A 13,551-nucleotide genomic window follows, 5' to 3' on the forward strand; every position below is an offset into this window, starting at 1 on the left:
GTCAATGGTAAAAATTACACTCGATTCCATGTGTTTGTAATTTTGTGGAATAAAGGTCGAAAATTGTATTTCGATGTTGTAGTGTTGATGGACTGTTTTGGGTTTGCTATTGAAACGAAATTGAAGTAATTTCTTGTACATGGATGGTTGTTGTTATTAATGTTATGGATTATGTGTAAAAGGTGAAAGGAAAGTTTAAATCATGTTAGAACTTGTTGTGAAATTAGAGCAGTTTCCTTGCATATAATAGTTGATGTTGTGGGTTGTTTTGATAAGGTTTTTCGTGGAAAATCTCATGTGATTATATGGCTATTTGAGGTTGTCATTGTTATGGTTAAATTGTAGTTAGGCTTGTTATACCCCATTTTAACCGGGTTAGAGCGGAGTACAACATATTGGAGATTCCCATATTGCTTTATTTTAAAGGAGTTGCCACCTAATTGATTTTCACGGTGAATTAGGACACCTAATTATTAACTAAGGTAAAGCTAACTAAACCTCCGTTAATAGTCTGCTTAATCAGTGTGATTCTAGGTAAGGGTTCTATATTATCCTAAAGGAAAGGGGTTAGGCATCCTTTAGAATCCGTTAACTACGGTTGTCCGGCCAAACTTAAGTTAATTAATTAGGGTTAAAGATGCAAATATAATATTTAAAATTCAAGAAAATAGCTTGTAAATATTGCTAAAATTTAAAGAAAATATAAGAATGTTGCTTAAGATAAGAGTTAGAGAAAATATAATAATTCGCATAAAAGAAGATTTTAAATGTCATCTCGAATAAAACTTATAAAAAATTGCTAAAGCTTTAAATAATAATGCTATTTAAAAATAAGATTTGCATAGAATATACAAGTAGAGGAAAACGCGAGTTTGTGCAGTGTTTTGATAAATATTTGAAACAACTCAAATGGTGAGATATTAATGATTCTTTTTTTTTTTTGCGATCTAAGAGTATGAACAAAAATACAAAATAGCTGATGTGAATTTTAAATAAAAACTTATATTGTATTTGATAAATATTTGAAACAACTCAAATGGTGAGATATTAATGATTCTTTTTTTTTTTTTGCGATCTAAGAGTATGAACAAAAATACAAAATAGCTGATGTGAATTTTAAATAAAAACTTATATTGTATCAATATGCTGATACAGAAATGCCTAGACTTATTTTCTTTAAATATGATGGAAAAGGGGCATAAGTTTCCTTCCTTTTTATTAACTTTATTAATTATGCTTAGCTAAAATGATGTGTGATTGATTCTAAATTTGAAAAGTTTATTTATAAAATATACTTGAATTCATTTTTTGGCATATCCACCACATTTCCAATTTTAAGATAATAAAGAAACAAAAGGAGTCCTTTAATTTAAAACATGTGCTCATGCTATTTGAGTCAATTATTTTAATGAAAATAAATATTCTAGATACTATGAATAATTTAACAAAAGAGAAGAAGAAATCTTAGGTAATTAACTATTGGTTTTCTTTAAGTTAACTACCTATTATTCCAAAAAAAACTAACCCCGCTAATTCACTAGGATTCTTTTAACTAAAATAAAGAGTTAAGTCATGCATAAAAGAAAGAATAAATGCAAGGCAAATGGATCTGGCCCATTCGGCCACTGCAGCAACTATTTCCACCGCTGGGCTTTGGCACAGAATTTAACATTTTGCTGCCTACGGATCTGGACTGACTGGGGATGACTCGAGATGATTATGTTGGGCTTTTAGCCCAACACCGAATGCGGAAGGAGAACAAGTCCATCGGATTCGTATGCGAGGTTCATGCAAAAGGTAAAAGGAAAAGGATTAGTATACACTCAACGAATAAGGTAAACATGTAAAATATAAATAAAAACAGACCAATGGGTTATGTATATAATATGTATATTTGAGTATACATAATCCAAACACAACGTGCTTGCGACGCACAAAGCATATACAAATTTTAACAAGCAAAAATCGACATAACATTCATACAGATTTTAACCCTCTGTTCCCTCACTATTTTTTTCTAAAATAAAATACGATTCTGAATACCAGCAGCAACCAGCGAATATGCCAACGGCGAATCAACATACTCAACAGCAAGATAATGGCCTCTTTTCTTATTTCAACAACTTATATACTTTAAAGACCGCCATTATCACTGGAGCAAATTCCAGTTTTTTTTTTTTATAGCAACAGTTCGGTTCAGTTCCTAAATTGCAAAAGAAGTGCCTAGCAGAACTGATTACAAGATCACTATTCATTACTAGCAAACTATCATGTGCAACAAGGCAAGGCTGCCTCGCCATTCCATAATACTACTGTATCAGTTGAGGAAAGTCTAAAAAATAAAAATTATCTAATCAATTGAAGAAGTCTTAAACTTGATCTCAAACCCAAACTTATGATTTTACAACAAAGAAGTACTCAAGGTAATTAGCTAAAGAGAGAACGAATTTCCATTCTTAAATCCCAAATCATGTGTCTCGACCGAAATAAAGGCAACTTAAAGGGTTTGAACATGTTACAAGGCAGCCTGTTTTCTAGCCGAACATCTCAACACAGTAGTTTAATGGAATAGCATGTCAAACACAAAATATCATTACACACTTGTATAAGTAGACAAGTTCAGAATAACTCATTCTTTCTTAGGGTGATTTAACATTTGAAACCCAACCCTGGAGGTTAACCTTTGGCTCGACCTACTGAGGTCTCTGCCCTTTTAGAACTCTATCATTTCACATCCAGGTTACTAAAATCTTATCTTTTGAGAAAGAACTAGACCCTCAAGGAAGGACACAGACTGGGAGCCAAATCACTCACTATTTAACAGAGAACAAACATCAATCCTTAGTTTTAAAATAAAACCTGAAACGAAGAATAAATCTGTAATAAAGGACTGACAGATTGGGACTTAAAACTTATTCAAGCATCACATAAAGAGTGTTGGACTTCTCTCACTGAAGGTAAAACAAGGCAAATTGAACCCGGGGTTAATATTTTATACCTCTATCACATGTCCCAGATCAAGCAAATAACTGAATATTATGAGGCATTTCCGATAGGCTTTTGATCAGGGAAGAAGAAAAGAGAGCAAGGCTACGAACTCATCCAAACACAATGGAACTCAACATATAACAAAAACGTACTCTCATGCCTGGCCATAAGAAAATGCAGTATCATGCCTTAAATAAATTTGCAAAACAAATAACCAACAAATAATTTCATATTTTTTATACTTATACAGCAACCAAACTAAGATCAGAGATAAAACGAAATCTAACATATTGATTCATTTATCTGCAGAAATACTGAAGTAAGAAGGCATTACAGTAAGGGAAACAGAACTGAACTAAAGTGAAACGAAGGAAGATTACTGAACTAACGACCTCAGTTACTCATCATGAAAACAACTAAACCCAACAAACTAGACTTTAATAATAGAACTAGGAAGTAAAATGCACATAACAGAGCCGAGAATTAAAATACACTGACATAAAACTAGGAAGAAAAAATATTGGAAGAACAAAAAGATTACCTTTTTTTGGGTGCAGCGAAGTGGGTACGGGGTCTCAAATCTAACCTCGAACACTTCAGATTTTCTTCGAGATACTAAGAACTCCGAATTCGTGTATACTTCGAACCCAAAACAGATGTTGAAGAAATTCGATATTTCGAGGATTTCTATGACTAAAAAGACATAGTTCTTGGAAGGTTTCACAAAAGAATTCGGGTTCTAAGGGGGTTTCACCAGACGAAAAAAAGGACCTCCTCTCCGATCTCGACCCTTTTTTTTTTCCTTTTCTCTCCCCCCTTTTTTGCTGAGAAAAAAAATAAAATAAAAATAAGAGAAAGCATGGGGAACAGGATGGCGTGGAGATGACAGGGATGGGGGAGGTCAGAGATGGAGGTGGCAGCGGTCACGTGGGTGTAGCAGTGGCAACGTAAGGAAAGATAGTGGCATGGGGAACAGGCCATAGTGGTGTGGCAGAGGTGTCGGGTGGGTGGAATCGATGGTTGTGACAGAGATGTCGGAGGTGAGTGGGGTGTCGATGGGGAGCGTGGGTGTGACAGAGATGTTGGGTGTGGATGCGTGGTGTTGATGGTGAGTGGGGGTGTTGATGACGAGTGGGGGTGTTGATGATGTCGGCGGAGATGGGTGGCGGGTGAAGACGAGGAGGCGACGGGGGGGAAATGAAGTGGAAATGAGGAGAGGAGCGGAGAATGGAAGAGGTGGTGGCGGAAAAAATGAGGGGATCCTTAGGGTTTCCCTTATTTTGTGTGAACGGGTCAGACCCAGTCCATTTGTGGGCTGGTCAAATTTTAGACCGGGTATTAAAAGAAAAGCTAGTAAATTAAGACATGGACTGGTCTAAAAAATTGAGATAAATGACATGGACTAGTCCAAAAAAATATTAGGAATTAATCGGACTTTGATTTGGAGTCCGGTAAGTCAAAATACGGATCGAGTGCAAGAGATAATTTGGCTTCTAAATTTGAATAAAAAAACCATTTTGATTAACGATGTACCAAGGGTGCCAGAATATCACTTGGTACGAAAAAATGTGTGATTGTAAAAAGACCCGGATAATAAAGTTTATGTTGTTGCAATGACCGTGTAATAATATTTCAACAATAAATAAAGCTATCATTTAAAAATGCGCGAAAATAAATGCGATGTGTATGCGGGGGTTGATAAAATGCCGAGAAATGCCAGTTTCAATGATACTAAATAACCGTAACGAATAACTAGCGGTAATAATACTGCTAATAATGATAATAATGCTAATAATTAAGCAATAAATGACGACGATAATACTAATGCCCATAATAATGATTGTGGTGGTAATAATGGATAATAAATATTGATGATTAATAACAAAGTAATAATAATAATAATGATAATAATTAATAACAAGAATAATAATACTAAAGATGATAATTAATAATAAAAAATAATGATAATAATAATAAATAACAAATACCGATAAAATAACAGTGGATGACAATAAATTAATGACAATAATAATAATAATAATAATAGTAATAGTAATAATGGATAACAAATATTGATGATTAATAACAAAGTAATAATAATAATAATGATAATAATTAATAACAAGAATAATAATACTAAAGATGATAATTAATAATAAAAAATAATGATAATAATAATAAATAACAAATACCGATAAAATAACAGTGGATGACAATAAATTAATGACAATAATAATAATAATAATAATAATAATAATAATAACAATTATTGATAATAACAAAATGATCATAAATTAATAATAATAGTGATAATGATAAAATAATGATGATAATAATAAGAATGATAATAATAATAACAATAAAATAATAATGACAATAACAATAATAAATAATGATTACTGATAAAACAAAGGACAATAATAAAACAACGATGATAATGATGATTAATAATGAAAAAAAATAATGATAATAATAATAAATAACAATTGTCGATAATAAAAATAACAGTAAATGATAATAAATTAATGATAATAATAATAATAAAAAAAAATAACAGTTATTGATAATAACAAAAGTGATAATTAATAATAATAATAATAATAATAATAACAATAACAATAATAAAATAATATGATAATGATAATAATGATAATAATGATAATAAAATAATAATAATAAATAACAATTGTCGATAAAAACAATGATCATAATAAAACAACGATGATAATGATGATTAATAATTAATAACAACATAACACTGATAATACTAATTAATAATAATAATAATAATGATAATAATAATAATAATAATAATAATTAATGACAATTAGTAATAATAATAATTTAAGAATAGTAACAATAATTAATAATAATGATAATAATAATAATAATAATGATAATAATAATTGTAATAGAATAATAAAACGTCGTTATTGATAAGAAACTATAGTAAACATAATATATATATATTATTATTTTATTTTATTTTTTTGAAAATATTTTTTTTTTTTTTATTTATTTATTTATTTTTAAAAAAAATTAGAAGCGCCAATATGTATTTCGGAGGAGAGGCGGGACAAAATTGGGTGTCAACAGGGCTGTTCTTGAGGAATTGGAGAACTAAGGATAGTTAAGATTTGTATTGTGACGTTATAATGGATAGGGCTGTTTTAGAACTTGTTGTAATGTTACGATAGTTTTGTTGCATATAGAGGTTGATGTTGTTGCTGATGTGAATCATCAAACTTGGAGGAAAGAAGCGTATAAAATATCGTATGCGAAGTGTGTCGATCTGCTTGGTATATTCTTAGATGTTCGTGAGATTATCGGTCATTGTTATGTGGTAAATAAGGGCTGTTTTGGGGCTGTTTTGTAATGAATTTCGTGGCTGTTTTGTGATGAATTTCATGGCTGTTTTGTGATGAATTTTGTGGCTGTTTTGGGGCTGCTTGTTACAAATTTCGTGGCTGTTTTGTGGTGACATTTGGGGGGTTGTTTGTTGTAATTTTCGTGGCTGCTCTTATTGAGTCGAAATGCAGGGATTGTAGATATGATTATGTACAATATATGTAGTGTATTTATGTTATATTCCGTAATTTTATACGTCGAGTTATTCGCAAGAGAATCGACTCAAGTTAAAGACGGGATCATTTTCGGGCACGAAAATAAATCTTTAATTTCCGATCTCTATTACAAAATGAATTGCTTATGAATTTTACTTAGTGTAAAAATATTAATGGAAAGTTGGGATTAATTTGCCATGATTAGATTATTAAGTGGGGATTAAAAATTTAATTTTTCACTAAACAAGTCATTAGTGCACTAAGTGGGCCCCACCAAGACATGTGGCCAAATTTAATTGGTTCAAGCCTTGAGTGGGACACTTGTCACTCTTAAGGGCTGCCTATATAAGAAAAAAAAATCTGATGAGCAAGAGCTCATTTTCCACCTTCAACATTACAAGAAAACCTAGCTAAAGAGAGAGAAGGTCACGGCCGCCACTGTTCACGGCGGCTACTGTTCAAGCCGCCACTGTTCGCGGCGTCACTGTTCACGGGCGGCGCCACTGTTCACGGGCACTGTTCACGGCCAGCCCATTTTTGCCCCCTTCTACACAATTAATTGGAGAGATTTGAAGATCAAGAGGAGGAAAAAGATGGAGCTCATGGTAGCCATGGCAACTCACGGCCATGGCTTTCTTGAAGACATTTCATGGTGAAAAAATTAGAGCTTGTCTCTAAGGTAAGATTTAATTCTTTTCTACATGTTTTGGAGGTAGTTTAGACTTGTATATCTTGGTAGATGTGTGTTGAATACAAACGGGTTATGTATGTTGATGTTGAATTATAAATTGAGCCGTGTAAGGGGGGTGTTTTGAGTAAGAATGAGGAATTGATTTTAGTAGCATTATGTAGGAATTAAATGGTTAAATTTAAAGTTGTGTTGTTTTATGGACATATTGCTATCCTTGCTAAATTGAAAGGATTGAGGGTATGATTATGTTCATATGATTATTGTTGTTGTTATCATGGGTTATGTGATGAGAATAAAGGAAATTAATGGTTAGAAACTTTATAGAGGTCGTGTGGGTGTGTGAAGAGGAGTGTGGCCGTGAGCCATAGTAATGAAAGAGAATGGTGAATTAAAATTTATTTAGCTTGTTAGAGGTGTCGTTGTGACATTGATGACGTAGATAAAGGGTTAACGAGTTGAGTTGGTGTTGAAATTGGTTGTATGTTGTTATGAGAAATTATGTGATTTTTATATAATTTTTATGCAATTATGAAAGTAAGATGCTAAATGTGAACTATGGTTGTTATTAATGAATTTGGAAGAAAACAATGCGATTTGGTAGTTTCGTTGCAATTGTAGAAGTTTCGAATGGAATATGAAAATGGGCGGAATAGTTCGAATCCTTGGATATTGTTTAAAATGTTATTGAAATATGTTTGGGTAATCTTGAGTTAGTTAATGAATATGGAAAAATGTTGATATTAGTTGGATGGTGTGAAGTTAGAATGGAAGAGTTCCATTATGTGGAAAGGAAGGGAAAAATTTTGGATTGTTGGAAATGTTGTATGAATTGCTTAGAATGTCTTTAAGTATTGTTGGTATGGATTCGGGTTAGTATTTAAATATATAAGCATCGATGTTGGCTTGAAGGTAAGTCGTCGAGTTGAATTTATGAAAGTTGTTGAATGATGTAAAAGAGAGTTACTATTATTATTTTGCCTTTCGAATTGGTTATCAATGTTACTAGGTTGGTTATTGTGGTTGTTGTTGTTGTTGATTTTGAGCGAGATAAATTCTCGGGATGGCCTATTTACAGGGGAAGTGCTGCCGAATTTTCTGTAGAATTTAATGATTAGTTTGGAATGAATGGCTTAAGTGCCCTTAGCTAATGATTGGTATTCGTTGGCGTAATTGTAGACCTTGGGGAGCCCGAGGCGTAGATTTGGATTAGCTTTAGATTGGCTATCTTGGAAGTGCGTTCGAGGTATGTAAAGCGCAACCCTTCTTTCTTTTGGCATGCCTTAGTTTTCAATAGGCTATATCACGAGCCTCGAGGAAATTCTAAATTCGAAATCCGAGTACGTTATGATCCTTATATACATTTCTTGGCATTCTTATGTATGTTGTGATGAAGTATGAACCATTATGTCTTCGAAAGCATTGATTTCCAAACTTTTTACAAAAAGTTATTTTAAAGAATTCCGTAACTACGAAACGCCGTAACTTTCACAGAAAGGCTCGGATTGCTCCAATATCTTCGTAGGAGTTTGCATGGCGTATGATAAGTATGTTTTCCATAGGCGGGCCCGACTCGGGTCAATACCCGTCCGTGGGTCCCGCGACTTTCCTTTATGTAATTCGGACGACTTTTGAAAGAATTTGGTATGATTATCATTTCGAATTTCAAGTATGGTCATTTACTTATATTTGAGTCTATGATAATGATTTTATGCATATGGTTACTCATGACTCTGCTCGTGCGTTTTGTTATATCTTTCGTCGGTTCCCGGGCCGGTTTTGTTATCGTGCGCGCTTTGATATACTCCGGAGTTATGCTGTGTTTATGGTTCACCGAGCTACTCGCAAAAGAGGGTCGGGTTCCACATATATTTGGTGTTATGCTGTGTATGGCGTTATGTTGTGAGGTGATATGTGACGGGGATACGGAGATTTGAAACATTCTGGTGTTATGCTGTGTTATGGCGTCATCGACGGGCGGGCGACCATATTCTTCTGTACCCTACGCATGACTTACATATTTTTGAAAGTAAACAAATTTTGATATGTTGGATTTATACTTATGTTCTGTACTACTATTTCGTTTATGCCTCAGATTTGTTTATGTATTTTCTGCTTTGCATACTCAGTACATATTTCGTACTGACCCCCTTTCTTCGGGGGGCTGCGTTTCATGCCCGCAGGTACAGACGCACAGTTTGGTGATCCACCAGTTTAGGACACCCTCTTCTGCTATTTGGAATGCTCCTCTTATTCCGGAGCCTACATTTTGGTATATATACTTGTTTGATGCATATGTATATATTTGTTCAGGGGTACGGCGGGGCCCTGTTCCACCATATGATCTGTTTGGTCTGTTTAGAGGTCTGTAGACGTATTTGTGGGTGTGTGTGCCTACTTCTGTACAAATGTGTTTGTATGACCCTATTCGTTATGGCAGCCTTGTCGGCGTACACTTTGTATATGTTTTGGGCCGTTGCGCCATCTGTTAGCCTTGTCGGCTTTTGATACATTTGATAGCCTTACCGACTTTTTGATATATGTGCATATGTTCGGCGATGTATATTCCGCCGTCTCTTCTGATTCTGATATGATGTTTTGTACGCGCAATCGCGCAATATAATATTCGTTCTCAACTCTGTTTAAAAATGATGAATATGAAATCCGTGTTAAGCCTTGCTATGATGATTTAGTTTGTATGTTCGTTTGGGTGCCCAAGTAGGGCGCCAGTCGCGGCCCACGGGGCTGGGTCGTGACAATTTGCTGGAGTATGGGCTGTTCATGATGGCTGGTCTAACATTGAAAAATGGGGCTGGATAAACATAAGGAATTAGTGTATTAATCACTTTGTTGTTGTGGTTGTTGTACTCCATGCATGTAAAGAGAAAGAATGATAACAATGGTGTAGGTAGTGCATATGGGGCTGATTTTGTTATGTCCCCTAAGTCATGTTAAACAAGTTTGGATTGATATATGAAAGAATGATTAGCAATGTTAGCTTGTAGCACTAGTTGGTTTGAATGCGAACGAAACGTCGTCTAAATGTTAGAAAGGGATTGTTAACGTTAAAATACATATTGAATTCCCTCGTAGACTAATCATATCTCTTGATATCTTGATATAGGATAAGTACCATTGGGCAACAAGTACAAGTTATAATACGACTAAACGCTAAAGGTATGTAAAGCGCAACCCTTCTTTCTTTTGGCATGCCTTAGTTTTCAATAGGCTAGATTATAAGCCTTGAGGAAAATTCTAAGATTTGAAATCCGACCATGTTATGATCCTTATATATTCCTTGGCACTCTTAGGTATGATTTGATGAAATATGAACCATTATGTCTTTGAAACAATCGCTTTCCGAACTTTGCACAAAAAGGTTTCACTTTAAAGAATTTCGTAAATTTTGAATGTCATATCTTTCACATAAAGGCTCGGATTGTTTTGATATTTTCGTATGGGTTTGCATGGCCTATGATGAGTATGTTTTCCATAGGCGGGCCCGACTCGGGTAAATACCCGTCCGTGGGTCCCGCGACTTTTCTTATGTAATTTGGAGAACTTTTGAAAGAATTTGTTATGACTATTATTTCGATTTGCAAGTATGGCTATATTAATTACATTTGAGTCTATGATAATGATTTTATGCATATGGTTACTCATGACTCTGCTCGTGCGTTCTGTTATATCTTTCGCCGAGTCCCGGGCCGGTTCTGTTATCGTGCGCACTTTGATATACTCTGGAGTTATGCTGTGTTTATGGTTCACCGAGCTACTCGCTAAAGAGGGTCGGGTTCCACTTATATTTGGTGTTATGCTGTGTATGGCGTTATGCTGTGTTGTGATATGTAACGGGGATACGGAGATTTGAAACCTTCTGGTGTTATGCTGTGTTATGGCGCCAACGACGGGCGGGCGACCATATTCTTCTGTACCTTATGCTTGACTTATATTTTGAAAGTAAACATTTTGATATGTTGGATTTATACTTATGTTCTGTACTACTATTTCGTTTATGCCTCAGATTTGTTTCTGTACTTTCTGCTTTGCATACTCAGTACACATTTCGTACTGACCCCCTTTCTTCGGGGGGCTGCGTTTCATGCCCGCAGGTACAGACGCACAGTTTGGTGATCCACTAGTTTAGGACACTCTTCTGCTGTTTGGAGTGCTCTTCTCATTTCAGAGCATATATTTTGGTATACATTTGTTCGCTGTGTATGTGTACATTTGTTCAGGGGTACGGCGGGGCCCTGTCCCGCCATATGTTTCGGTTGGTCTGTTTAGAGGTCTGTAGACATATTTGTGGGTGTGTGTGCCTACTTCTGTTCAGATGTGTTTGTATGATCCTATTCGTTATGGCAGCCTTATCGGCGTGCATTTGTATATGTTTTTGGGTCGTTGTGCCATTTGATAGCCTTGTCGGCTTTTGATACATTTGATAGCCTTGTCGGCTTTTGATACATTCGATAGCCTTGCCGGCTTTTTGATATGATATGATGTGTGTATATATATATATATGGTTGCGTTTGAAATATGTCTAAGTCAGTTTGATATGATTTGTGGCAGCGTGTGATATTTGTGCCCGTGTACGCTATCTGTATGTGATTCTGATTGAATAAGTGTGTTACGATTTGATATGTTTGTCTGTCTGGGTGTCCAAGTAGGGCACCAGTCGCGGCCTACGGGGCTGGGTCGTGACAATCATTTTGCCAAATGAATCTGGAATAGGCCCATCTAATCTATTATGTGCTAGAGAAAGATCAATCAATTTATCTTGACCCCCTAAAGTGCTAGGGATCTTACCAGTAAAATCATTTCTTGATAGATCAACGAGTATAACAGCCCTTAAATTTCCAATCTCCAGAGGAATTTGCCCCACTTAGAAAATTGGATGAAACATTAAATTGTATGAGATCTTGAAGGCTCCCTAAGCTTGCAGGTAAGCTCCAATTTAGCAAGTTTCCTCAAACTGGTTACATTCCTTAAGCATGGTGGCATTGATCCAGAAAACCAATTCTCTGACAAGTCTAATGCTCCGAGATTCTTTAAATTGCAGATAACCTCTGCAATGGTTCCTTTTAACTTGTTGTTATCTAGGTAAATTTCTTGAAGGTTCAGCATGCCTTGGACAGTATTTGGAATATATCCAGTCAACTCATGTTTTAATAGACTCATCTTTGTCACTCCAGTAAGATTACCAATTTCTTCAGGAAGTATCCCCTTCAGTTTACAACTCTCCACTAAATATTTTCAGAGAGTCAGAGAAATTTCCAATTGATGCAGGAAGAACACCATCTAACGCATTCCTCGAAAAAGCGAGTTCTTTTAGTTTCCTACATTTTGTCAAAGATGTAAGGAAGCTCAATGCCGAATCGCCAAAAATAATTGTTCACCTGCAAGTTCAAAAGCTCAAGGTATTCTAAGTTACCAAGTGATTGAGGAATTGGTCCGGCGAAGTTGTTCTTTGACAGAGTAAGGATTCTGAGTCTTGAAGAATTTGAGATAGTATCAGAGATAAAACCACTCAGATTATTGTGTGAAACAATAAAGTTTTTCTAGGCGGCTAGGCACTCGACGACCTAAATCTGAAGGTAGAGTACCTGAAAGCCTGTTTCCTTCAAGTCCTAGGACCTGCAATGCTGACATGTTGAAAATGCTTGCTGGAATGGAACCAGTTAACTCATTGTCAGATAATGTCAGCACCTCTAGTGTCTTATGATTTCCTAGTTCCGCTGGTATTTCTCCTGTCAAGTGGTGGAAATATATCAGTGCCAATTTAGCAGAAAGAGAAAAGGAAAAAAAAAATCAGATTTCTTGCAAGGAAACATCATACTACCTTCGAAGTGTTGGTCTCCAAGATATAATGTTATAAGTTCTATTAAGTTGGCTAGCTCTCTTGGTACTATTCCGATGAACTCATTGACAGACAATGACCGGGGGCAGATTTAAAGGGGACCGAGGGTGTTTATGTACATATATTAACTTTTGAACACCCTGAACAAATGCAAAAGGTTAGCTTAAGCGGTGCAGGGTGTTCAAAATTGTCTCTAGTGTCCTAGGTTCGATTTCCATTAACAACATTATTTTTTTATATTTAGCTTTTGTTGTTTTTTCCGAACCCTCTGAATGAAAATTCTAGATCCGTCACAGACAATGACATGACTAGAAGCTTTCTGCATTTTTCTAAGGTTGGTGGAATAACACCATCGAAGTAGTTGTTTGAGATATAAAGCCCTTCCAAGTTCGGAAAATGGTCACATATAGTTGTTGGAAGTTTACCAGTAAGATTATTGTAGGTAAGAGCCATTT

At 35.1% G+C, this 13,551-nt stretch overlaps 1 protein-coding gene across 1 annotated transcript; it reads right to left on the bottom strand.

Moving 5' to 3' along the window:
* Nucleotides 1-12,141: 12,141 nt before the first annotated feature.
* LOC132624439 (receptor kinase-like protein Xa21) lies at nucleotides 12,142-13,549 on the bottom strand. Its single transcript, XM_060339222.1, has 3 exons — nucleotides 13,522-13,549; nucleotides 12,843-12,986; nucleotides 12,142-12,482 (listed from the first exon to the last, which is right to left on the bottom strand). The coding sequence occupies exons 1-3, from the start codon at nucleotides 13,547-13,549 to the stop codon at nucleotides 12,142-12,144; spliced, it is 513 nt and encodes a 170-aa protein (XP_060195205.1).
* Nucleotides 13,550-13,551: the final 2 nt, after the last annotated feature.

The sequence above is a fragment of the Lycium barbarum genome, chromosome 12 (genome assembly GCF_019175385.1).
Source record: "Lycium barbarum isolate Lr01 chromosome 12, ASM1917538v2, whole genome shotgun sequence".
NCBI lineage: Eukaryota > Viridiplantae > Streptophyta > Magnoliopsida > Solanales > Solanaceae > Lycium > Lycium barbarum.